At 45.1% G+C, this 23,826-nt stretch overlaps 1 protein-coding gene across 5 annotated transcripts in view; it reads left to right on the top strand.

Annotated features, from left to right (window-relative positions):
• Positions 1–23,826, top strand: part of LOC142765408 (uncharacterized) — a 228,458-nt gene that overhangs the window by 59,500 nt on the left and 145,132 nt on the right. For 4 of the 5 annotated variants that reach the window (XM_075866375.1, XM_075866377.1, XM_075866376.1 and 1 more), the window contains exons 6-7: positions 6,544–6,582; positions 10,519–10,557. In XM_075866375.1, the coding sequence (XP_075722490.1) occupies positions 6,544–6,582; positions 10,519–10,557 (78 nt within the window). The remainder of the gene's footprint in view (positions 1–6,543; positions 6,583–10,518; positions 10,558–23,826) is intronic. The other variant, XM_075866379.1, reaches the window with a different exon arrangement.

Raw genomic sequence — 23,826 nt, forward strand, 5'->3', positions numbered from 1 at the left:
AGTGTATTTTTTTCTCAATTTTGTCGAGGTCACACAAGTGTCGTGGAGCATGTGCGCACTGTTCTTGTACTCGGTATAAAAGTGGTCGTATCACCTTCAATAAAATTCAGTTGACAGTCGGCGCTCTTGCACCGACGTGGTGGTCCAGTGAGTAAGGTACTCGACTGCTGACACGCAGGTCACGGGACTGAATCCCGGCTGAAGTCGCTGCATTTCCCATGGAGTAGGAAATTTTGTAGGCCCATGTGCTCAGATTTGGGTGCACGTTAAAGAATCTCAGGGAGTAGAATTTTCCGGAGTCCTCCACTACGGCATTTCTTATATTCAGATAGTGATTTTGGAACGTTAAACCACACATATCAATCGATGAAACAGTCGGCGCTCTTTCCTGTCCGTTTTGACTCTTCGTGAAGTTGTGGCACTGTGAATAGAACACAACCACGATGAACCAACTCTTCCAAACTAGGCTCTTGTTACTTAACATGTAAACCGTGTTTGGTATATAAAGAAGGAGTGGCGCTTTTAAAATAAAATTTTCCACAAACAACACCTAGACAGCCTTACACGAAGTTCAGAAGGCAGCCACATGACCAAATTCTATCCCTCTCCTAAATATTCTGGTCCACTTCTTTTTAAATGCAGCACAAGTTTTTCAAATATATCACCCAGCTTTGTGATTAGCCATAATTTTCATTACCTGTTTTGTCTTTTGTGTGTCCTGAATCAGTATTTTGTTCGTTTTTAGCTTATTCTGTTTCTGATCATTGTATTGATAATTTTAGGTATTCGCTGAAGATATATATGCGAAATCCCGTATATGTTTGCGTGTACGTCATTTTTCATAACCGATTGTTATACATCCAGAAATACAAAGCTGAAACTACTGTGATTGTAACATTTGAAAACATTGTCGTTATATATTTTCGTGTACATCACTTCTTCAGAACGATTGTGTACATGAAGAGGTTTAATGTAAAATTACAGCGATTGTATGCACTTGTAAGAAATATAAGTATATATTTGCTTGTATTTCATTTCTAGTAACCGGCTGTGTACATGAAGGAGAAATAAAATTAAGCCAGTGGAATTGTAGATACTTGAAAGAATTATAAGTATATATTTGAGTGTATGTCACATCTAGTCTCTGTGTACTTCAAGCAGTATTTACTACTTTCAGTTTCAGGTACTACTTTCACCTTCGTTTGAAGCAGTATTTAATATTTATTTATTTATTTATTTACAGGTACCTCAAAGACCCCAATGAGTGGGGTTTTACATGAGGGGTGTTGAAGCACGAGAGTTACACAACTGATCAGCAAACACAAAAAAAGAAAAAAAGAGAACAAAAACTGCACGAGCGTGTCACGAAAGGGTATCAAGCACGCTCTGTTAATAAAAAGCATACAATGCCAACCAACGAAGCATACCAACGAAGCATAAAAAGCATACAATGCCAACCAGCGAAGCAGATAACACCAATAAGGATAATCGCAAACATGGCACAAAAATGATCAGTACAGAAGTTTTTCAACGGCCGCTTTGAACAGAGTCGGGTTTGTTTTGGTGACGACACTTTCAGGAAGGCTGTTCCATTCGGTGGCTGTCAGAACAGGAAATGAATTTAGATAGGCGGTCGTGCGTGCACGAGGTGGGTATACTGCTTTTGAGTGGTTGAGGCGATTCGATGGGTGATGAGTAGTTTTTATGTGGAGGCTTTCGCATGATAACGAGTTGTAGAATTTGTGGAAGAGGCAAAATCCTGCTATTGTAAGTCGTATTTTGAGGCTTGGCAATTTAGCATTACGTTTAAGAAGTGTTACTCTTGTGTGGTATGAATAATCGGAAAAGATAAATCTGGCCGCACGGTTCTGAACGGATTCAAGGATGGTACTTGAGTTAGCTTGTGGTAAGTCCCAGACTGCACACGCGAATTCCAACTTTGGGCGAACAAGCGTTTCGTAGGCCAATAATTTAACTGTGGACGGAGCCAGGTTAATGTTACGTCCGAGGAAGCCCAGCGCGCGATTCGCGTCACTGGTAATGCGATTTATGTAGTTTCATTTTAGTATACTAAACTGAAACCACTGTAATTGTTTGTTTCAAATAGGTGTCAATAAAGTGAAACAGAAAAAAATTTATAATATACATTTGAGATGTTAAGTTTGTGGTGTACATATACGTGAACATGTTACACGCCTACTACTAAATTAGTTTTATTTGCCCAAAAATAATGCAATATGCAAGCGCAGCAAGGCTTAGTTTTCTGTAACACGCAATATGCATATACTGCGAAGTATATATAGATTCGGCAGAACTTCATTCGCGATCGCACGAGTTTATAATTTTCCCACACGCATTGAATGGAGTTCGACAGGTGGCACAAAATCGCCATTCGGAACTACTTTCTTCAAATCGTGTGTAATCAGTGCATGCTGATATATATTGTTTCAGTTTAAAACAATACTGGTACCCCTGCCGACGGGCACTCAACACCATTGTGCACACTTTTCGCAACCTCCTCATTGGGGGTTAAAAATGTGAAGGACCTGGAAGGCACTCTCTTTTAAGGGTGTTTTTCTAAAACCCTACACATTTCACGTGTGCACCCTAATCTAAGGATGCATGGAAAAGCACCTTTTCTGGAAAGTGCTGAGTTAACACCCTTAAGGCGTCGACCATGCACAGTAAAAACATTGACCTAGTGTTTGCCTTAAGTTTTGCGGGAATTAGCAATGCGTGGCACGTGACATTTGCCACACTGACTTGAAAACATGCTTATTCACGCAAACTTAGACTAGGACGTCTGATCCCTGTGGCCGGCCTAGGTGCTCACCCTGCACACATATACAGCCGGCTACCAACTTAAAAAGCACAGAATCTGACAACATTCACAAAGTCCTATCAATCTTCATCTGCACTTCAAACAACCTAATATACCGTCTTAAGTTTGCCACCTGCAGACAACAGTATATAGGCAAAACTGGGCCGCCAATTCACGTAAGACTGAACGGCCACCGTGCAGACACAAAGCACAATTTACCGAAAGTAGTAGCCGGTCACTTCCGCCAACAGGACCACAACTTCGACAAAGCAAAGCTTTACGTTCTAGAAAATAATTTCCGGTCACCACGAGAGAATACATGAAATCATCCTTTATACACAAATTTATGTCTTTACGCCCATCAGGAATCAATGTTGCACGTAGTAATTTGGAATCGCTGAAAGCCATTGCATATTTGCAGCCGTATTCAGGGACTGGAAACATTCCACCTTCAATTAGACATAACTGGTATTACATGGAATCACTCCTAACCTACACGTTGTACTAATAATATTCACTCAAAATTTTTAAAATTTTAGTTAGAGATATGCATGTGTCTATATACTTACTGCGAAGTTTTTATTTCCTAGAACCTTTCAACCTCGGCTTTCTTTCTTTTTGTCGCTTCAATAAACATTCGTACCGTGCATCATTAAATTCATTGTCAAGCAACAAAGTTCTCTTCGTCTTCTTTTTTCCCTCGTCTGTTAACGCTAGCGTGATACCTACCACGAATCCGCCTTTTTTCCCATTTTTTGCTCTTCTTTTGTGTTTCTCTCGTCGTTGCTTATTTCCTTTGCATTCTGAACTTGCCTATTTCTCTGCCAACATGCCACCAAATTTTTGAGGCGATTCTGTTGAGCGGGACACCTACGGGGATAGTGAAAGCATATTTTAACCAATGACCTTCCCCAATAAACACGTGGTCTTTCGAACACATCTGGTGTCACTTACCTTTGACATCTTGGCATTTAAAAGTAGCCACCTGCTTCTCTCTCGCGCCTTTTTGTAACCGCTTTCTTATTAGTCCCATTCATAGATGTTCGAGAACAGCATAGGCCGTTATCGTTGGCAATACTTTGTGAAGGCCAAACGCGGGGACCGTCTGCTGGCTTCGAACTTTCAAGCTCTTCGCTTTTTTTCGTGTCTCTAGCGGCCACCCCTTGGCATCACACCGCTCCTACTCTGGGTGCTTCCTCTTTTATTCTTTCTTTTTTTCTCCACCCTTCGAGAACATTCTGAATCACTACCACCCAACTTGAAATGAAGCAAGGGCTGCACCCTTCTGCTTTATAGTTTTTTTTTCAGACTACGATTGCCAACTGGGGCACATGATACCACCAGGAAATGACGTCTTTACTAACCCCCTTGAAACTACTATGCCAAGGATGAGAAAGCAAGGCACCTGTGATGAAGATAGGTTCTCCTATCGAAACGTTAGTCAGCTCATTTGAGGCATTTCCACCTGTCAGCTCCCGTTTTGATTTTGTTGCGAAGAGTGTGTTTTTGAGAAATGGATGCAGTCTCTATTACCTAGAAAGATGCTGAAAAATAAAACTTGAAATTTTATTATGTGGTGAAGCTTCATGGGGTGAGAGCTGATCTGTTAATCATCTTTCTTCAGCCCCTGACCTTACCTGTTCGAATATTGGTTGTAAAATACTCTAACTGTAGTATAAATGAAAATAAAATGTATGAAATATCCTAATGAATGTGTTTGCTTTCAGTTAAGAGAAAACCTGCGTTGTGGTACATGTTCCTGACATTTATCTTACGCCAATATATGTCTACTTTTAGTAGGTCGGAAAAGGTATTTATCAATAGGTGGAAACGATGTCTACCAAAGCAGCTCTGTTATTTTTGTATAATAAGAAAGTTTGAAATTAGCTAGGTGAGGCTGAACTCGCATGGTTTCGCGATACCAAGTGTAACTGCAAATTAGGTCGCTGAAATATGTATATGGCTGCATCCTGCATGAGACATGTGCAATGCTACGGGTAATAATGTTTTCAATATAATGTGTTTGTGTGTCTACACAAACATATGCATACCAAGCACCCTTGCTTTGTCGACTCACTGAGCCACAAATTGATATACCCGAGATGCTTATTCTATTTGCCAATAAATATTTGTATTTAATTGTATAACCATAAAAGGCAGCCTAAATTTCTATAGTGGGCTTTACAAAGAAGGCTTTGACTAATATCATTGCATTTCAGTAAGCTTGCTTTTACATATATATATATATATATATATATATATATATATATATATATATATATATATATATATATATATATATATATATATATATGTATATATATATATATATATATATATATATATATATATATATATATATATATATATATAGAATGTGATCAAACAGACAATATTTCTAAGGAAAGTATAGCGGAAGTTATTATACCGAATTTTAATGTAAATGTGAATAAAGAAATGTGGGTGAGAAGACAACTTGCCATGGACAGGAACCGGACCTGCGACCTTCGAAAAACGCGTCACTCGAAGGTCGCACACCCTTCCAACGCCCTCTTAGAAAGGTGTTGAAGTATAAGAACACCCTAACATTTTGCTGAACACCCTTCGAGTAGGGTGTATCTGAAAACACCCACAGGGTGTCCCTCTCGCGACAAGTCAGTTTACACCCTTAAGGGTGTAAAAATTTACTGTATGGGACAAATTTATTAACACCCTTTTGGGTGTATATATTTTCACTGTGCACCTCGTTAGCGCGTTTGGTGGCCCGGAGCTGGGCATTCAGACTTGTGGTCGTGAGGATTCTGTCCCATGCCTCACTTGAAGGCGACTGGCCTAGGAAGTTTCGTAGGGGAAGGTCCTTGCTGCATCCCCAACTGATGCGGTTTAAAGTTGCGGTATGTGTCAAGCCTATGGTGCACGTAGATGTCAATACGGCTGGGTATATATGTTTCTATATGTACGGCAAAGGCAATACGTTGCACTCCGACTTGAATACTCGACTGAATGGGGCTTATGTACCGCTACTGTAAGCGTTAGCGATTGCTACTTTGCATCTACACAAGATTTTTGTTAGTGGTAGATGATGTAATTTTATATCGCTTTCTGAGCACAGACTTGAATTGGCGAAAACCATCTCCAACAACTACTTTAGGTTTGTAAGCATTGTTACCATCCTTTTGAAATAAGTGAGTACCGTGCTAATATTATCTTGTCCACACCCTCTTCACCAGCACTAGTGGTCAGTAGAACCAAATTTGGGAATTGCAAGGGTGGAGTTCTATAAGTACTTCTTTGTTTCACGTCTGTGCACTCCTTCTGTGACACCTCGAGAAATACGCGACAATATTTGAATGAAGAATGAAAAAGATAGAATATACCAATAAGTTTTAGCGCAAACAGTCGCTCTAGAAATCCAAACAAAATTCTAAACTCTGGGTTAACTTACCGACACGTGAGTGGTATAATAATGATGAAGGGTGCTGTGTAGGTCTCCAGATAATTTGACCACCTGCTTTTTTATGGGTCAGCTGAATATCAGCAAACAAGGGTTCACTCTCATTGAAATAATAATTATTCAAAAATTTCTAACTTTGAATAGAGTGCTGTGAAATTGATATATATATATATATATATATATATATATATACTTATAATGGCTGCCTTTTTGGATGCTGTTGTTGGCAATTAAAAAAGTAAAAACTATCACACTGTACTCTTTTCAGTCTCCGCCACAATTAAGCCCCGTTCCCGGTCCAAGTAGGGTGAGTGTTTCATCCTAAGCAAATCTACGTTGTTATTGAAGTTTATTTTATATTCTTCAAATTGTCTATCTGATACTAGAGCAAACTGGAATGGCAACACTGAAGCAGACAGTCACATTGGTACCAATTTCCGCATGTCGCCCAGTATCTGAAGAATTACCTTAGACTGCTTCAGTCCGGAAGAGTGATACGTTATTGAAAAATATTCGGTATGATCATGACGAGCGACGCAATGAAGGTTTCTAAAAATTTTATTCACGTGGCTCTTCTTAAGAGATACATAAAACTAAGCTCATAGGTACACGTCTATCGAAACGCTTGGGCCAGCTCAATGGCCACGAATCTATCAATCGACCATCGAGTGACAAGTTGATTATTTTGAATGTTCTTGTGCCGACGTAGCTGAATTCAATGGAGCATTATTCAACCAAAATTATATTCTAGACATATTAATCATGACAGGGCTGTGTACTGTTTTTTTCTTTTTTATGCCACATTAATTGAAACAAAAATGAAAAAAGAAGCCATCGCAGCAACTTTGCTATGGTTACTAATTCTCATTTCATTGTCACGAAATACAAATTACAGGATGATCAACATATGTACATATATACAGTGCTACCTCGATGAGTCTTAAACATCTTGTTTTAACGAAACTAGACCATTTCACGCTTCTATTTTTGTTCGATCAGCTACCACAGGTCAAAAATGTTCGTGTCTTCAAAAACACATAGAGAACTTCATTTCTTTGCGGCTTATTATAGATGGCGATGGGCCTATATTTTCTCCAACGTAAACGTTTGCTCTAAGTCTAGTGTTGTGCCATACGCGTTCGCGTCGTTATATGTCCATGTTAAGTTGCTATGCGAGTTATTGCAGAGTGCAACTTTCTAGTGAATGGGTGTCCGAGACGTCGCCACAGACGCCAACGAAAATACGAGGCCGTTTGTACACCACACATTAAATACACAAAAAGTAGCACACATAACATGGACAGACTATGTGAAGTCCTTCACTGTCTTCTTGCACTACCGCAGTCCTAACCCAACAGTCCCTCATAATAACATGAACAAAAGAAACGAGGCTGGTCTCACCAGAGCTCGTAGGTACTTCTTGAGCTGGATCACGTTGGCCGCATGGTCAACCACGCGGCTACTTGAAGTGTAAGCACTACCATCGTAGCTGCATCCCGGCCGCTGGAACTTGTGCCCTCCGCTATAAAGTGTGCCCATAGTCCGGCAGCTCCACGTTGCTTGCACGGTAGACCAGGCGGCTACATGAAGGGTAGACACTGCCACCATAGGGGCATCCTGGCCGGACACCTCAACTGGAACTCGTGCCCATAGCTGGACAGCTCCGCGTTGGATGCATAGTATACCAGGCGGCTACTTGAAGGGTAGGCACCACCACTATAGCCGTGTCCCGGCCGGCCACCGCCGCTGGGTCTCGTGGCAGTAAACCCGACAGCTCCGCATTGCTCCCACAGTAGACCATGCGGCTACTTGAAGGGTAGGTACCGTAACCGTAGCCGCTTTCCGGCTGGACACTTCCGCTGGATTTCGCGCCAGTCGGCCGACAGCTCCGCGTGTCCTCGGGCCTAGGATGCATTGAAGCCGCAGCACCTTAGCGACGCACGGCCGTTGCAGGTAGTACGCAGCAGGTAGCAAGGGCTCAGCTGTTTCCAGGCTCAGGTCCCGAACCCAACAGCTGAGAAGCGAGCCCCGTCTTCCTCGTTTCTTGTCTCGTCCCTTCACTACCACCTCCACCCTACTCTTAGGGTCGAAGCTTCTTAAAGCAGCACCCGTTAGTCCCTCGTTGTAGTCGTAGTGCGTAACCAGTCTTACGCTTTGACCTGCAAGGTTGTGCCGGTGGGAGATTTCTCCTGTGCGTTGGTGAACAGTTTAAAATTCGCAACATGCGCGTTAACTAAAAGCCGAATTATCCTGTCGCTCATTCCCAATTAGCGGCCATTGGTATGTACAGTGAGCACTATCTGACAAAAAAGGGTTGCTAGGTTGTACTCGCTGGGCGTAACCTCCTTGGTTTTAGAAAAGTTTAGCGAGCGTTGGGCCACAGTGCCGTGAATACCGTGAACTAGTATATACCATGAACTCGACGTGGTTAAAGGTGGGAAGTAGACGCGAAGCACAAGCCATAAGAAAGTGTACGTGTGCCACCTCTCGTTTACTGCTTGGAATGTCCGCTGGATGGTGGTGCTTCTTTATGCGGAATATATAACGAAAAGATTGAGATGGTGGCACTTGGAGTGCTGAATTGATGAACGAACGGACACACATGCAGACGCATGGACGGAGGCACAGATGGCTGCATGGACGGATGAACGCATGGACGGACACAGGGGCGGATGCATGGAGGAACGCAGGGACGGACTCACGGATGGACGTGTGGATGCACGAACAGACGCACGCACGGACGAGTGAATGGACGCACGAATGGTCACACAGACAGACGCATATATGAAGAAAAGATGCGAGATGGTGGCACTTGGAGTGTTGACTAGATGGACGAATGGAAACACAGAGAGATGCATGGATGGACGCACGTATGGCTGCATGGATGAATGAACGCATGGACGGACGCAGGGGCAGATGCAAGGACGAACGCAGGGACGGACAAATGGATGGAAGTGCGGACGCCCGAACAGACGCACGCACGGACGGTCGCATGAACGCACGGGTTATCACCCAGACGGACGCATGGACGGACGGAAGCCATTTTTTCCTCCTTCTTTTTCCTTTCCAGCCCAGTACTCATGCCACCTTCGTCGTTGTCTGTTTCCAACTCTTGTAATGGCGTGCACCTTGAACTTTCACGAACGTCACTTATCACAGTCGGGTTTCGAACACTTCAGAAAAAGGCGTTATTTATCCTGGTGTTCGCGGCCGCACAAACATGTGATGGTGTTTACACTGACCACTTTTAGAATAAAGATTAGAATATTGCATCTAGATAAGTATAAATATCATAAAAAATGAATTTCGTTGTGTCTGAGAATGAAGTTATCGTTCTTTAAAAATCTAATATTCAATAATACAGTGAGAACTAAATTCTTTGTGTAATTTGGCTGATTCCTTACACCAAGGAAGCCTACATGAGTAAATATTTTTGATATCGTCGTAAGCTTACTGTAATGTGACCCAATACCAATGTCTATAGGCCAGTATCGTCAGTAAGCAGAACAAAAAAGTGCCAATGAAATTTCTGACAATGTTCAGGTCACTGAGCTAAGAAAACCGAGGTGGCTGTGTTTCCTTGAACCTGTTTTCCAAGCTTGATGTAAACAATTATGAAGTTTCAATAAAATAAAGAATTGTTTCTCGATGTGTGCCGTATCTAGCTTTTCGGAAAGTTCGTAGCTATTAAGCAGACAGATGCTTTGCTGAACACTTCTTGAGCATACCAGATCGAGCTATACAAACTGTATTTTTATATGACAGGAACCTATTGAACGACGCAAACGAAAAGACATTTTCATAATGCAGAACCAGTATCTGCGATTGACAGAGTTGTAACAGGAATAAATGTGTTAGATTATCAAGGGAAAATCACGTACATGAAAACAACTGAACAAGCATATTTTGCATAATTAAGAAACTGAAGGGTGGCGCTGCCAATCAGGCAGAATTATTTGCCTATAGAAAACTCTACTAACAGTGCAGCAATGCAGCCAGAGGAACACTAATATACTTTCAAAGGCTACTGTAATGCTTCTACCGCTTCAATTTGAAGGTTGTACTGTTCATATACACGCAATGGTGAAGTACATACATTTCCAGAAAACGTGCATTCGGTATTTGGTGACACCACGATTCTTACGGTAATATTTTAAATACTGCTATGAACCTGAAATATACAACCCTGATTTTCAGATACAGACATCACTAAATTTAAAGTATTATGCTCTACTCATTTCAGTCACCACTGCATTTAGGCGTCATTCCAGGCCCAGGTTGGGTAAGTGTTTCATCCCAAGATAAATATTGTTGATATTGAAGTCACAAAAATGTTCCTCACATGGTCTTCCTGGTACTAGCGCCAACTGGACTCGCAACACTAAAGCGGGAAATTGTACTGGTACCAACAGACCCTTTTCATAAATTCGCCACCTGACAGGGAGCCTTTTTTGGTTCCGCTTCGCAAAGGAATGTGAGATAGCTTGCGCCATCATGAGGGCATGGATAGCAACCTGTCAAATTCGTGAGTGCTGTGATGTTTGCGTTGGCGGCTAATTCTCTATATCATCCGCTGCAATCGCAGCACTTTCTAGCTTGAACAACATCCTAGTGCTCTCCGATAAGCTTTCGGAGGGGCTTCCGTTGCACAATGAGCAATATTTTGTACCCTTCAACTGGTTGGACGAGAAGTTTGGCTTGTTATGACTGACAATGCATGAATCCGGCGAGCAACAGACTGTTATCGGCGTGACTTCCCGACGTGGCCCACGTCCTGCAGGAACACAAGATGTGTCTCCGTGCGCTGCAAGAAACGAGCATTCGTGTCGCTGGGACAAACAGACAAGACCGGACTGGAAAGGCACGCGAGCGTTCCGTCTTACGGTCTTCGCAGTGCGTCTGTTTGCACCTGCCACCGCAGCATCGTGTTGTCGCGGCGACCCTGCCATTGCTCCCCGTTGCGTTCGTGACTGCAAGTCATGCAAAAGCAGATGCGCAATGGACAAAAAAAAAAGAAAGATCTTCAGACGTCAAGCAGTAGGCTAACGCGCTTTTACCTATGGCAGGGTCACTGCGCCCCTCGTGTTAAGCAGTGGCTCTAACTGCAGAGAAACGCTACCATTGCTCTGAACTTCATCCCGACGGCCTTCGCAGTGCATCTGCTTCCACCTCCCACCGCCGCAACGTTTTGTCGCTGCGACCCTGCCAATAATCCCCGTTGGGTTCCTGACTGCAAGCCATGCAACTGCGGAGAAACGCTGCCATTGCTCTGAAATCCATTGCGAAGGCCGTGAGACAGAACGCGCGTTATTAGTGCAGACGTGACACGGCCTGCGTCGTCGGCTGTGGTGCCCTCACAATGGCGGCAGACTGTAGTTCGCGTCCGCAGCACTAATGGCGCCTTTTCTCGAAAAGGGTTCATTGCGCATGGCGCACACAATCTGAACAATTACTTATAACAACTATAATCAACAAGAACGAAACATTAATAAAAACCACGACAATTCATCTTGCAAAAAAAAAACAATCTTCAGTATAGCTTGTCTATGGCCCACAGTAAACCTCTCTGCGAATACAAGTTTCACTTGTCTTTAGCTCTCTCAATAGGTCTCCGACAACGTTTCGCTTAAGGCTCTGCGACTTGATATGTCGGAAATAAACGTTACTTTATTTTCGTGTTATTCCTGATCCTCTGACGGAGGGATCAACTTTGTATTTTCTTGCTATTTTCCAAGTGGCCGGTACTGGTTCGAGGACGCTTATCATGTTATTAAGTGTTTTCTACTGGGAGACTGATCTATACCTCCGCATTTATTGTCTACGTTTCAAACTTTCACAGACCTAATGTCTTTTTAATGGTATTTTTGTAATGTTATTTGCAATCTTATTGGTCAATTATTTTTATTGATTGCTTTATTATTATGTGGGGTTTCACGTCTCAAAAGCACCATAAGATTATGAGAGACGCCGTAGTGGAGGGCTGTAAATTTCTACAACCGGGGTTGTTCAACGTGCACCCTAAACTGATGACACGGGCCTACAACATTTCCACCTCCATCGGAAATGCAGCCACCGCAGCCGGAATTTGATCCCGCGACCTGCGGGTCACCGAGTACCTTAGCCACTAGACAACCACGTTGGGCAAAAAATATTTTTGTTTTGTAATCAACAAGTTGTAGTGGAGCATACGCACTAACGCGTATGCGCCTTCCAAAGAGAACGAAAAACCCCCCCGTGCTCTGATTGCACGAGAACCTGGGCCGCCTTTGCCAGACTTGTCGTACGGCCATTATTCGTTGCGACATCGTTGCGACTTCTCTGGTTCAATAAACGTCATCTCATTTGGTGGATATGCTGGGTAAGGGGCCTGCACTGTAGGGAGGACATCGGAAATTTCAGTGCGTATGGCCTGCTGCAGTGTCGAAGGCAGGCTTGCGGTGAGCGCGACGCTATGCGGCAGCATTGAGAGCTGTCGGGTGATTTCCTCCCTGATGAAGTCTTTGATCTGGTTGGACAGACTTTCTTGGCGGGCGTTGGCATTTGCGAGTGCGACGGCCGAGATTGAATCTGGCGGTGGGACACTCTGTCGGGCGATAGAACGCTGACGGCGCAATTTATCAAAGCTCTGGCAAAGCCTTACGAGGATTGCCACTGTGGTCGGGCTTTTTGCTAGCAACATCTGGAATGCGCCATCCTCGATGCCTTTGAGAATCTGCCAAATTTTCTCTTCTTCGGGCATAGATGAGTTCACATGCCTGCAGAGGTCGAGCACGTCTTCTATGTATCTAGCAAACGTCTCGCCAGGCTGCTGGGCTCGGTGGCGCAGGCGCTGGTCAGTGCGGAGCTTGCGAACCTCTGGTCGGCCGAACGCTTCAGTCACGAGTGTCTTAAAGAAGGACCAGTTGGCGACGGCGGTTTCGTGGTTGGTAAACCAAAGCTTAGCTACGTCTGCCAAGTTGAAGATAACATAGGCGAGCTTAGTCTCGTCGTCCCACTTATTGCTGGCGCTGACGCGTTCGTACAAGGAGAGCCAGTCTTCGACGTCTTGCTCAGCACTGCCGCTGAAGATTGGTGGGTCCCGCTGGCGAGTAGCGCCGGGGCAGGTAGACGGGAGAGGCGGTGGTGCTGGCTGGACTGGGATGGGCTGGTTGGCGACTGCTTCAGTCATGTCTCGCGGTGGTCTGTCGGGCAACTTGCGAGAGCGGAGCTCCAGGTCTGCTTGGTGATCTCAGCAGCCTCCACCAAATGTGATGACGTTTATTGTGATAACGTTATGAACGCAAATGTGACGACGTTATGAACGCAAGTGCATCGTTCTCCAACTTGCCGTTCTTACGTTTGCGTCTGGTTTAACCGTAATGCTGGTTACCAACCACTGGAACTACCCCATTGGCTTACTTGATACTCAAAAATTTATTTTATTTATTTATCGTAAATACATTGAAAGGCTGACGACAAAAGCTGCATACAAGCAGCTTGACAGGCCCGTCAGCCCACTTTCTTTGACAGCCCACTTTTTTTTGAGATGGTCGCCGGGTTGCACATATCCCAACGTTTCACCACTTCGTGGTGAAACATTGGGATATGTGCAACTCGTCGACCATATCAATGATATTATTCTTCCCGACGAAACGCCATGTCACATTGCCGCATTCACTCATGCGTCTGAGCGATCAAGTTTGTCAGCCTTCGACAATGCTATTGACGCAGACCTTCCCCTCTCGCATCGCCGCCAACTTGTTGCTCTCCTTAACAAGTTTCGCTCTTCTTTCGACTTTCAAGAACCTGCTTTGGGCCGCACCACGACTATCACTCATACTATTGACACCGGCTCACATTCGCCTCTGCGACAACGTCCTTACCGCGTTTCCGCCGAAGAGCGCCGCGTCATTATTGAGCGAGTGGACGATATGCTTAAACCTTGGTTCATACAGCCTTCTCAAAGCGCTTGGTCATCACCCGTGGTTCTGGAAAAGAAAAAAGATGGCACCATTCGATTTTGCGTGGACCATCGCCGCTTAAAAAGGATTACGAAGAAAGATGTCTACCCGCTACCATGAATAGACGACGCTCTTGACTGTTTACAAGGTGCCGAGTACTTTACATCCTTGGATCTGCGTTCTGGATATTGGCAGGTGCCAATGGCTGAATGTGATCGCCTTAAAACAGCCTTTGTAACGCCAGATGGCCTATATGAGTTCAAAGTCATGCCATTTGGGCTCTGCAACGCGCCTGCGACGTTTGAACGCATGATAGATACCATATTGCGGGCCCACAAGTGGAAAACTTGCTTGTGTTACCTGGATCACATCGTAGTCTTTTCATGTGATTTCCCGACACATCTTTTTCGCCTTCACGAGATTCTGACGTGTCTAACTTCTGCAGGCCTGCAACTTAACTCCAAGAAGTGCCACTTCGCAGCACGAAAACTAACCATCTTGGGACATGTCATCACAAAAGACGGTGGTCTTCCGGATCCCGATAAGCTTCGAGCTGTCGCTGACATCCCGTTGCCCACATCACTGAAAGCCCTAAGAAGTTTCGTCGGTCTCTGCTCCTACTTTCGTCGCTTTGTGCGCAACTTCGCATCCATCATCGCACCTCTCACGAGTCTGCTTTCCAACAGTAAAGGTATATCTGCATGGTCACCTGCATGTGGCGACGCATTTCACCAGCTGCGCCGCCTGCTGACCTCACCACCTATTCTTCGTCACTACGATCCCGCTGCTGCCACATAAATTCACACCGAAGCAAGTGGCATCGGTCTCGGTGCAGTTTTGGCACAACGGAAAGGTACCCAAGCCGAATACGTAGTCGCCTATGCAAGTCGCGCTCTCAAAAAGGCTGAATTGAATTACTCCGTGACAGAGAAGAAGTGTTTGACCATAATCTGGGCCTTGACGAAGTTTCGCCCGTACCTTTACAGCCGTCCTTTCGACGTGGTCAGAGACCACCACGCTCTCAGTTGGCTGTCCACATTGAAAGACCCTTCCGGACGCCTGGGACGTTGGGCACTTCGATTGCAAGAATGCGACATCCGTGTAGTATATCGTTCCGGTCGCAACCATGCGGATGCCGATGCACTTTTGCGATCGCCATTAACCCCAGATGTGGCTTCTCTGTCACCCCTTTTTACCACCTTGTCACCAATAGACACCACTGACATGCTTTTGGAGCAGCGTAAAGATCCATACCTTGCATTGTTACTCGACTACCTTACCGATCCGTCTGCTGTCCCTTTCACGAGAGCGCTACACCGACAAGCAGCCCACGTTTCCGTGCGAGACAGCATTCTGTACCGCCACAACTACATGCCTGGTGGTCTGAAGTGGCTCCTTGCTGTCCCAACTCATATGCGCTCTGACATCTGCAAGAATTTCCATGCAGACCCCAAAGCGCTCACGCAGGTGTCCTGAAAACCTACGAAAGGCTGCGCCAAGATTATTACTGGCGAGGAATGTATCGCTTTGTGCAGAAATACGTTCAGTCTTGCACCACTTGCCAACAGAACAAGGCACCTTCGCGGCACCTTACTGGCATGTTACAGCCACTCCCAAGCCCGGCTCGCCCATTCGACCGCGTTAGTATCGATCTCTATGGCCCCCTTCCATATAGTCGCTCTGAAATCCGGTGGATTATTGCCAGCATCGATCATCTGACACGCTACGCTGAAGACTGCCTTCAGTTGGCTCGGTCTATGACAAGTGAGGCTCAAGGTCTACAAAAAACCCGACATGACGACGTTCATCACATAGCGCCTACGTTTTGTACTGGCTCCCTCGTGTGGCTTTGGGTGCCCCCGCACGTTCTTGGCCTGTCTTCAAAACTTCTGGCCCAGTACCATGGTCCATACCGTGTCATTGACGCAACCTCGCCGGTGAATTACATCATCGAGCCCCTAACACAATCGCCAGATTTGCGCCGTCGAGGACGCGAGACCGTGCACGTCGACGGCCTCAAGCCCTACTATGACCCCCTCATTGTGCCTACTCCATGAGTCGCCAGGATGGCTACTCTTCACCCTGGGGTTATTGTAGTGGAGCATACGCACTAACGAGTATGCGCCTTCCAATGAGAACGAAAAACCCCGTGCTCTGATTGCACGAGAACCTGGGCCGCCTTTGCCAGACTTGTCGTACGGCCATTATTTGTTGCTACATAGTTGCCACTTCTGTGGTTCAATAAACGTCATCACAAATTTTTATAGATTATACCTAAAGACCACGTGTTTGAATACCTACTCTACATTTCTATTGATACCCAAATGCGAACCTTGCCCAACTCTTCATTCAAGCTCAGTTTGACCGATGAAAGAAGTGTAATAAAGTGTGAAAGATGTAGCAGCTCTTTTAAAAGACCTAGAAAAACCAAAGCAAATGGTCCAGATGGCATATCGCCAGATATTTAAAATCAGGACGCTATACTTATTACGGTAAACGTTTATCTGTACATCAGAAACTATTATCCTCAGATGTTCTACCTGATGGTTCATGACTTGGGATCGACACCAGTTGTGTTCAATATGCCCATATCAGTAGCATTCATCTCATGCAAAATATTTTGACTAGTGTACATACCGTCATTATGTGCCTTATAACAAATAATGATGTCGCGGAAGAGTACCGCGGGCTTCGCAAATGTCTTTCAGGTACAGCTCAACTACTTGTTTTTTTTACAAGTTAGCAGTTGTAGGTTAACTGAAACAAATTGTGCTTTTGAGACTTTTTTAAAACGTTTGGCACTGCGTCGCATGACCAGTGAACCTAACACATTTATATAAACTCAAGTGCACTCGTATGAAATAAAAACTATTTGTCTCATCATCACTAATTTGTTGTTTAGAACACCAAGAGGTCACCGTACACTGAATTGACTTCAGGAGTCTCGCACACGTTCGTCTCAGGGTCGGTTTTGATTTACTTTATATGAATAATGATAATGTGGGCAATGAATCGTGGTTACAGTTGTTTGCCAATGATCGTCTTCTTTATAGGAAATTGAAGTGGGACCAAGATCTTCGTATGTCACAACTGGAAATCGAGTTGGACTGCCTTATCACTTGATAATCCACGTGGAAGTTGAACTCCAATCCAAATTATTGTGTCCATGTGTTTTTTACGACAAAAATTTCAAATAATTGCAGCTTAATATGAGATAAAAATACCATGGTGAAAACTTACCTACAACAAAGTACTTCATAGTTACACTATGATCTCACTGCCCATGGTCTGCTCACGTAGGTGACGTCAGTATTACAGCTGGTCGGGCACTGAGTTAGATTGAGCTGAATCCAAAATGTTCGCAACCAAATCTCAAGAAAGAAACAGCCCATTTAAGTATAGAGGACAAGCACGCCGAGGGAGGCGCTGCAGTGCCGTGCGCTGTCGGTCAATGTGGGGTGAAAACTGGTTACTCGAGTGTTAACCCCTCTGCTGTCCCCTTCAACATACTTTGAAAACGCGTTGCTTTGCTTGCACGCTGCACGCGTTCTGCACGTGTTTCTGAATGTTACGCGTCGCGCGTGGTTATGATGTATACGCTTCTGTCAGCGCTTAATAGGATCGCCGCAATTGACATTTTTAGGGGCGAAGCTCCTTATGGAGTGGCTTGGGCGTCCCTCGTAGAACGTAACCACCAGTGGCACATACCCGAAATAGGTATAACATTTGACCTCCAAGGTGGTGCCGGTGAGAGATTTCTTCTGTGCGTTGTTTAACAATAAAAAATAGTGCTCAATGTACATGCCAATGGCTGCTAATGGGGAATGAGAGACAGGAGCATTTGGCTTTCAGTCAACGCGCACGCTGTGATCCTCATTTGCAGCCATTGGCAAATATATTGAGCACTATCGGACAAGAAAGGGTTGCTACATTATACTCGCTGGGCGTAACCTCCTTAGTTTCAGAAAGGTTTAGCGAGCAATGAGCCGCAGGGCCATGAATACAATAAACTAGTATATACCATGAATGAATTCGAGGTGGATAAAGGGGGGAAGCAGATACGAAGCGCAAGCCGTAAGAAATTAAAAGCTGAATCCTCCTGTCTCTCAATTCGCATTAGCAGCCACTGGCATGTACATTGAGCACTATCTGAAAGGAAAAGGTTGCTACGTTATACTCGCTGGGCGTAACCTCCTTGGTTTTAGAAAGGTTTAGCGAGCATTGGGCCGCAGTGCCATGAATACAGTGAACTAGTATATACCATGAACTCAAGGTGGTTGAAGGTGGGAAGTAGACCCGAAGCGCAAGCCGTAAGAAAGTGTCCGTGTGCCACCTCTCGTTTAGTCCTTGGAATGTCCACTGAATGGCGGTGCTTCTATATGGCGAATATATGATAAAAAGATGCGAGATGGTGGGACTTGGAGTGTTGAATAGATGAACGAACGGACACACAGATGCATGGATGGAGGCATGAACGAACGCAGAGACGGGCGCACGAACAGACGCATGGACGGTCACACAGACGGACGCATGGACGGACGAATGCTTCGCCCCACTCTCCATCATTCACTCCGTGGATATGCTGCCACTTTTTTTTTCGTGGCAGCAATTTGGTAAAAGGGCAGCGTCTGCTCAGCCATGTAGCAGACGACGCCTCCCTCGTCAGAGCGAAGTGCTTTTCGCAAGTTAAAGACGACGCTGGTTATGACGTGAAGTTAGAGGTGACTACAACTTTCTGTACGTTCATAAATATTTACCTGTTTAATTTGGTTTGCTGTGTGTACCATTCACTACCTTTGTTACTGGATGCATGGGTAAGGCCACTTCTCGTGCTTTAGGTTAAGCGGTTCTTGCTCTGTGACTGCTATTAGTTGGGATACTCTAATTTACTAGCATGCATCCATGTTATCGTGCGGTACATACACAGCACTTAAAAAGTAAATGGTCTATTTGGGGCTTCTTTCTGACCCACAACAAAAAAAACTCCCAAGCATTTCCCCGAGGGTGAACATGGTTAAGTGCGAATACACGGGGTGATGCTATGAGGGGTATTTATAAATTCGCACTATTATAGTTATAATCACACTATGGTGCCTTTATGGTGTAATGGTTCCTGGGATTCGCAATTTGATCACACTGGGGAGTTTACGTTAAATCACTGGCGAATGCCAACGGATTTTAACTTTACTCCCCCTCACGACCCGCTCTCGACGGGAGACTGAGAGAGAAGGCGGGCACGCGAGAGAGAGGGGTGCGCGCGCAGCTGCAGCGAGCGAGGAAAGCGGAGGAGCGAGCGAAGGGGGAGGGGGTATAAGGCACGTTACTGACACCGATATCAGCGTCGCGTCCGTGGCTTATTCGGTAGAGCGTCGCGCTGCGGCCCCCCAAGTCCTCTTTCTTTTAAAGATAGAGAGAGAAGACTGCGGACGCCGCTGAAGGCGGTGTATGGTTTGGGGTCGCTTATAAAGTGTATTCACACTTAAAATTGACATCTATCTCGCGTGTCCTTCCTTGCATTATCACCGGTCTCGTCGTGGGTAATTCGATTTCACGAACAGCGTGCATACCCATGATGAGCGCCCAGCTTTCGGAGAGACTTTTTTGTGTGTGTATAATCTGCGGGGGAAAAGCACATTGCTATAAATGCATTTTATCTCTGTCACTATCTAAAATGCACCGTGTTGTATGGGCTGCACCTAGACACTCAGTAACAACTAGTTCACTGTATCGGCCAATGGACGTGGAACAACGGCTAATGCATATTTTATTTTTTTCGTAGTTGTCCTGGTCCTGCCCACTGAAGCGGGAGCTTCGCATCTCCAGTGGCAAATGTAGTTGCACCACAGGCGTCTCTAGCGATTCCAAATCACTCTAAAGCTGGTCATAGACATCGAGGAAAACAGAGTTCTCTTCATCTTGCATTGCTGGGTCTTCTTGAGTAATACCTTGCGGCACAGCCTGCTCCACAAAATTTTGTGCTGATCTGGCTGCCCTCACAGCATGACGGTTCCACCTAAGCAAAATAAGGTTGTGGCAGTGATTAGATCGTGCCGTTCACAACAACGTTTCTACGTTAGAGATTTTTATTAGGTATTCTATGGTGATCAACATTGCGCATACCTGTAGTGCGCCAGATAATAATAATTTTTTTATCATCTTCAAGTATAGAATGTACAAGAAGTCTTAAAATGAGTATACGATTAAGGGTTTTCCGTGATCCTGTTAGTAACGCCTTACACTAACAAAATAAAACAAGTACTGCATATGAATCGAATTCTATGAGAACATGTACGATGACAAAATGCCCCATTAAAGAAAGTAGCAAGTGTGTCTATCTGTGTGCGCAGAAACATTTCACACGAGAAGTTCACGCAGATGGCTACTTATGAAAACTTATTGATTAAACAATTTGCATTGTTTGTTGATTGAATCGTTTTGACTTTGTATGAAATCTATTATAAAGGTATGTACTTTTTTCTGCGCACTGCTTTAATCCATTCCTGTCATCTGCATTTTTTTCGTACCATCTGTTTGGGAATTGGTAGAAATTCACTGATGGAGTCGACCCCTTCATGTTTGCATGGCTATTGTGGCAATTGACGATGCAGCAATAGTTCCCCCTTTCTGTTGGGGTGAAATTGTGGAACGAGAGCCGTTTCACGTGCAGCGCGCGCTTCGCAAATGCATGGAAGTCAAAAAGAGCGGAAGGGTCGCTACACGCTATAGTGTGCGCTTTTTCTGGCAGGGAAAGGCAAGCGCAGGCGTCGGCGGGCAAGCTTGTACTGCAATAACCGCGTCATGACGAATGAAGCATTGGGACGAAGCTTTCATGGCAGGGAAGCTCATGTTTCGATTGATAGTCGGCGGCACAACAGAGGAGAACGAAACGAGCAGCGCGAGCAGGATTTGCTGTCTTTCCAAGGGAGACGACTATGACGTGTCTGCTATTGTGTTCTTGTGTTTTAATACAGCCATGCCTGTTCTCTTTGCAACAAAGTCTCGTTTATTGTTGTTGTTTCCCGCGTTGCGACAATATGTTAGACCGAATTTCGAATACGCCCGCGGTGTCAGAGACGCTGATAAGAAAAATTATACGATTAGTTGCAAAAGACACAAAATTGTTCTGCTACATTCGTCAAGCGAAGGAATAGGTGGAACGAAAGTTGTACGGAAATCAAACCTCTTTATAACTTATCACGGCGCTCCTCGCGACCGGAAAACTTGAGGCTGAAAATTTAGATGCGGAATGTGTTATGCTCGAGCTCAATCAGGTGTGCGGCGTGAGCACTCTTAAAGGCAATTGCCCTCTCTGGCTCTCCCTCCTCTCCTACGCTTCTTCTTGCCTCATTTCGTAACGTCGGCGCTTGCTCTACCCTCTCCTTTCTCGAGACATCCCTTTAAAAGGTTTTACACACCTTCTGCGCAACGCGTCCTCTACCTTTCTCTCCCCAATCCTATGCTGCCCCCTCTTTCGCCTCACCACACCGACGCTGCCAGCGTCTGCTGACCTCCTCTCACCCCCTCTACACTGGCTTTCCCTCTCTCTCCATGAGGCGTTTAACGCCCATTGATCATGCAAGTTTCCTCTTCCTCCTTGCCTATGCTTCCTTCTCTTACCTCGCAAAGCCGACGCAAGCGGTATCTGCTAGCAAGTTCTTAGGGGTGGAGCTCCTTAAGCCGTTGGTCGTGCGCTGTCGATGTATGTAGTAGTAATAGGTATTCATGTCTCGTTAATTCCTTGGAATGTCCACTGGATGGTGTCACTTACATATCATAAATACAAGATCAAAAGATGCGACAGGGCGGTATTTGGAGTGTTCACAAGATGGACGAACGGAGGAATGAATGAACAGGTATACAGACAGACGGACATACGAACGACCAAACAAACAGACAGAAATAACGATGGAGGAGCAGACACAAAGACGAACTGAAGAACGGACAGACCGACGCGGCCAGCGGACGGACGATTCACGGTTAACTGATAAGCCCCTCCGAAGCTGCGACCCACTCATCATCATTCACTCCGCGGATATGCTGTGACTTTTAGAGGCAAAACTTCCTATAGCGGCACCCGTTCGTCCCTCGTATCTGTTTTAGTGTGTAACAAGTCTAACATTTTGACCTTTAAGGTGGTGCCGGTGAGAGATTTCTTGTGTGCATTGTTGAACGGTAAAAGTTAGTGCTCAATGTACATGCCAATGGCTGCCAAGGGGGAATGAGAGACAGGAGCATTCGGCTTTTATTAACGCGCATGCTGCGATCCCCATTAGAAGCCATCGGCATGTACATTCAGCACTATCTGACAAGAAAGGGTTGCTACGTTATACTCGCTGGTTGTAACCTCCTTATATTTAGAAAGGTTTAGCGAGCGTTGAGCCGCAGTACCATGAATACAGTGAACTAGTTTATACCATAAAGACAAGGTGGTTAAAGGTGGGAAGTAGGTACGAAGCGCAAGCCCTAAGAAAGTAAAAGCAGAATTCTCCTGTCTCTCATTTTCCATAAGCAGCCATTGGCTTGTACATTGAGCACTATCTGACAGGAAAAAGGTTGCTACGTTATACTCGTTGGGCGTAACCTTCTTGATTTTAGAAAGGTTTAGCAAGCGTTGGGCCGCAGTGCTATGAATGCAGTGAACTAGTATATACCATGGACTCGAGGTGGTTAAAGGTGGGAAGTAGACCCGAAGCGCAATCCGTAAGAAAGTGTGCGTGTGCCACCTCTCGTTTACTCTTTGGAACGTCCGCTGGATGGCGCTACTTCTATATGGGGAATATATAATGAAAAGATGCGAGATGGTGGTACTTGTAGTGTTGAATAGATGGACGAACGGACACACAGACAGATGCATGGATAGACGCATGAACGGACGCAGGGGCGGATGCAGGGACGAACGCAGAGGCGGACGCACGAACAGACACAAGCGCAGACGGGCGGATGGACGCATGGACGGTCACACAGACAGATACATGGACGGACAGAAGCAAGAACGAATGGACAGAGGAATGCTTTGCCCCACTCGCCATCAATCACTCCGTGCATAGGCTGTCATTTTTTTTCTTGAAAAAACGGATATCTCGCGCTGCACAACCGTTCCCTATATAAACGGGACCGAGATGGTAGTGCTAGTGGGAGATTTTTCCAGTGTGTTGTTCAACAACAAATTTCTGCAGGCGGCGCGTTAACTAAAAGCAGACTGCGGGTCTCAGCGCCTAATCGAAGTGTTGTGTCTTTTATTGCAACTTAGCAGTGGTTGGCTTGTTTTGATGGAAACACCGGTTTATCACTGCGTGCTTTGCGCTTCCGCAGATTAACCTCCTGTGCAACGTCGCAAAGAGCGTCATCGTGAACGAGGGCGCCAGTCTAAGCGTAAGCGCCCACTGCTTCGCATCTACACGTGGTTCCTTTAGCGGGAGAAGATGCAATTTTTTATATCTCATTTAGAGCACAAAGACTAGAAATCGAAACGAGAAGTACCTCCAACAACCACATTATGTTCGTAAGCATAATCTCCTAATATACATTTGTACCATACCAGAATGAACTAGTTCGCAAGCTCCTTCTTCCCCAGAATCATTGCTCAGTAAACCTGTTCTTTGCGGAGCAAG

Source organism: Rhipicephalus microplus, chromosome 6 (assembly GCF_043290135.1).
Source record: "Rhipicephalus microplus isolate Deutch F79 chromosome 6, USDA_Rmic, whole genome shotgun sequence".
NCBI lineage: Eukaryota > Metazoa > Arthropoda > Arachnida > Ixodida > Ixodidae > Rhipicephalus > Rhipicephalus microplus.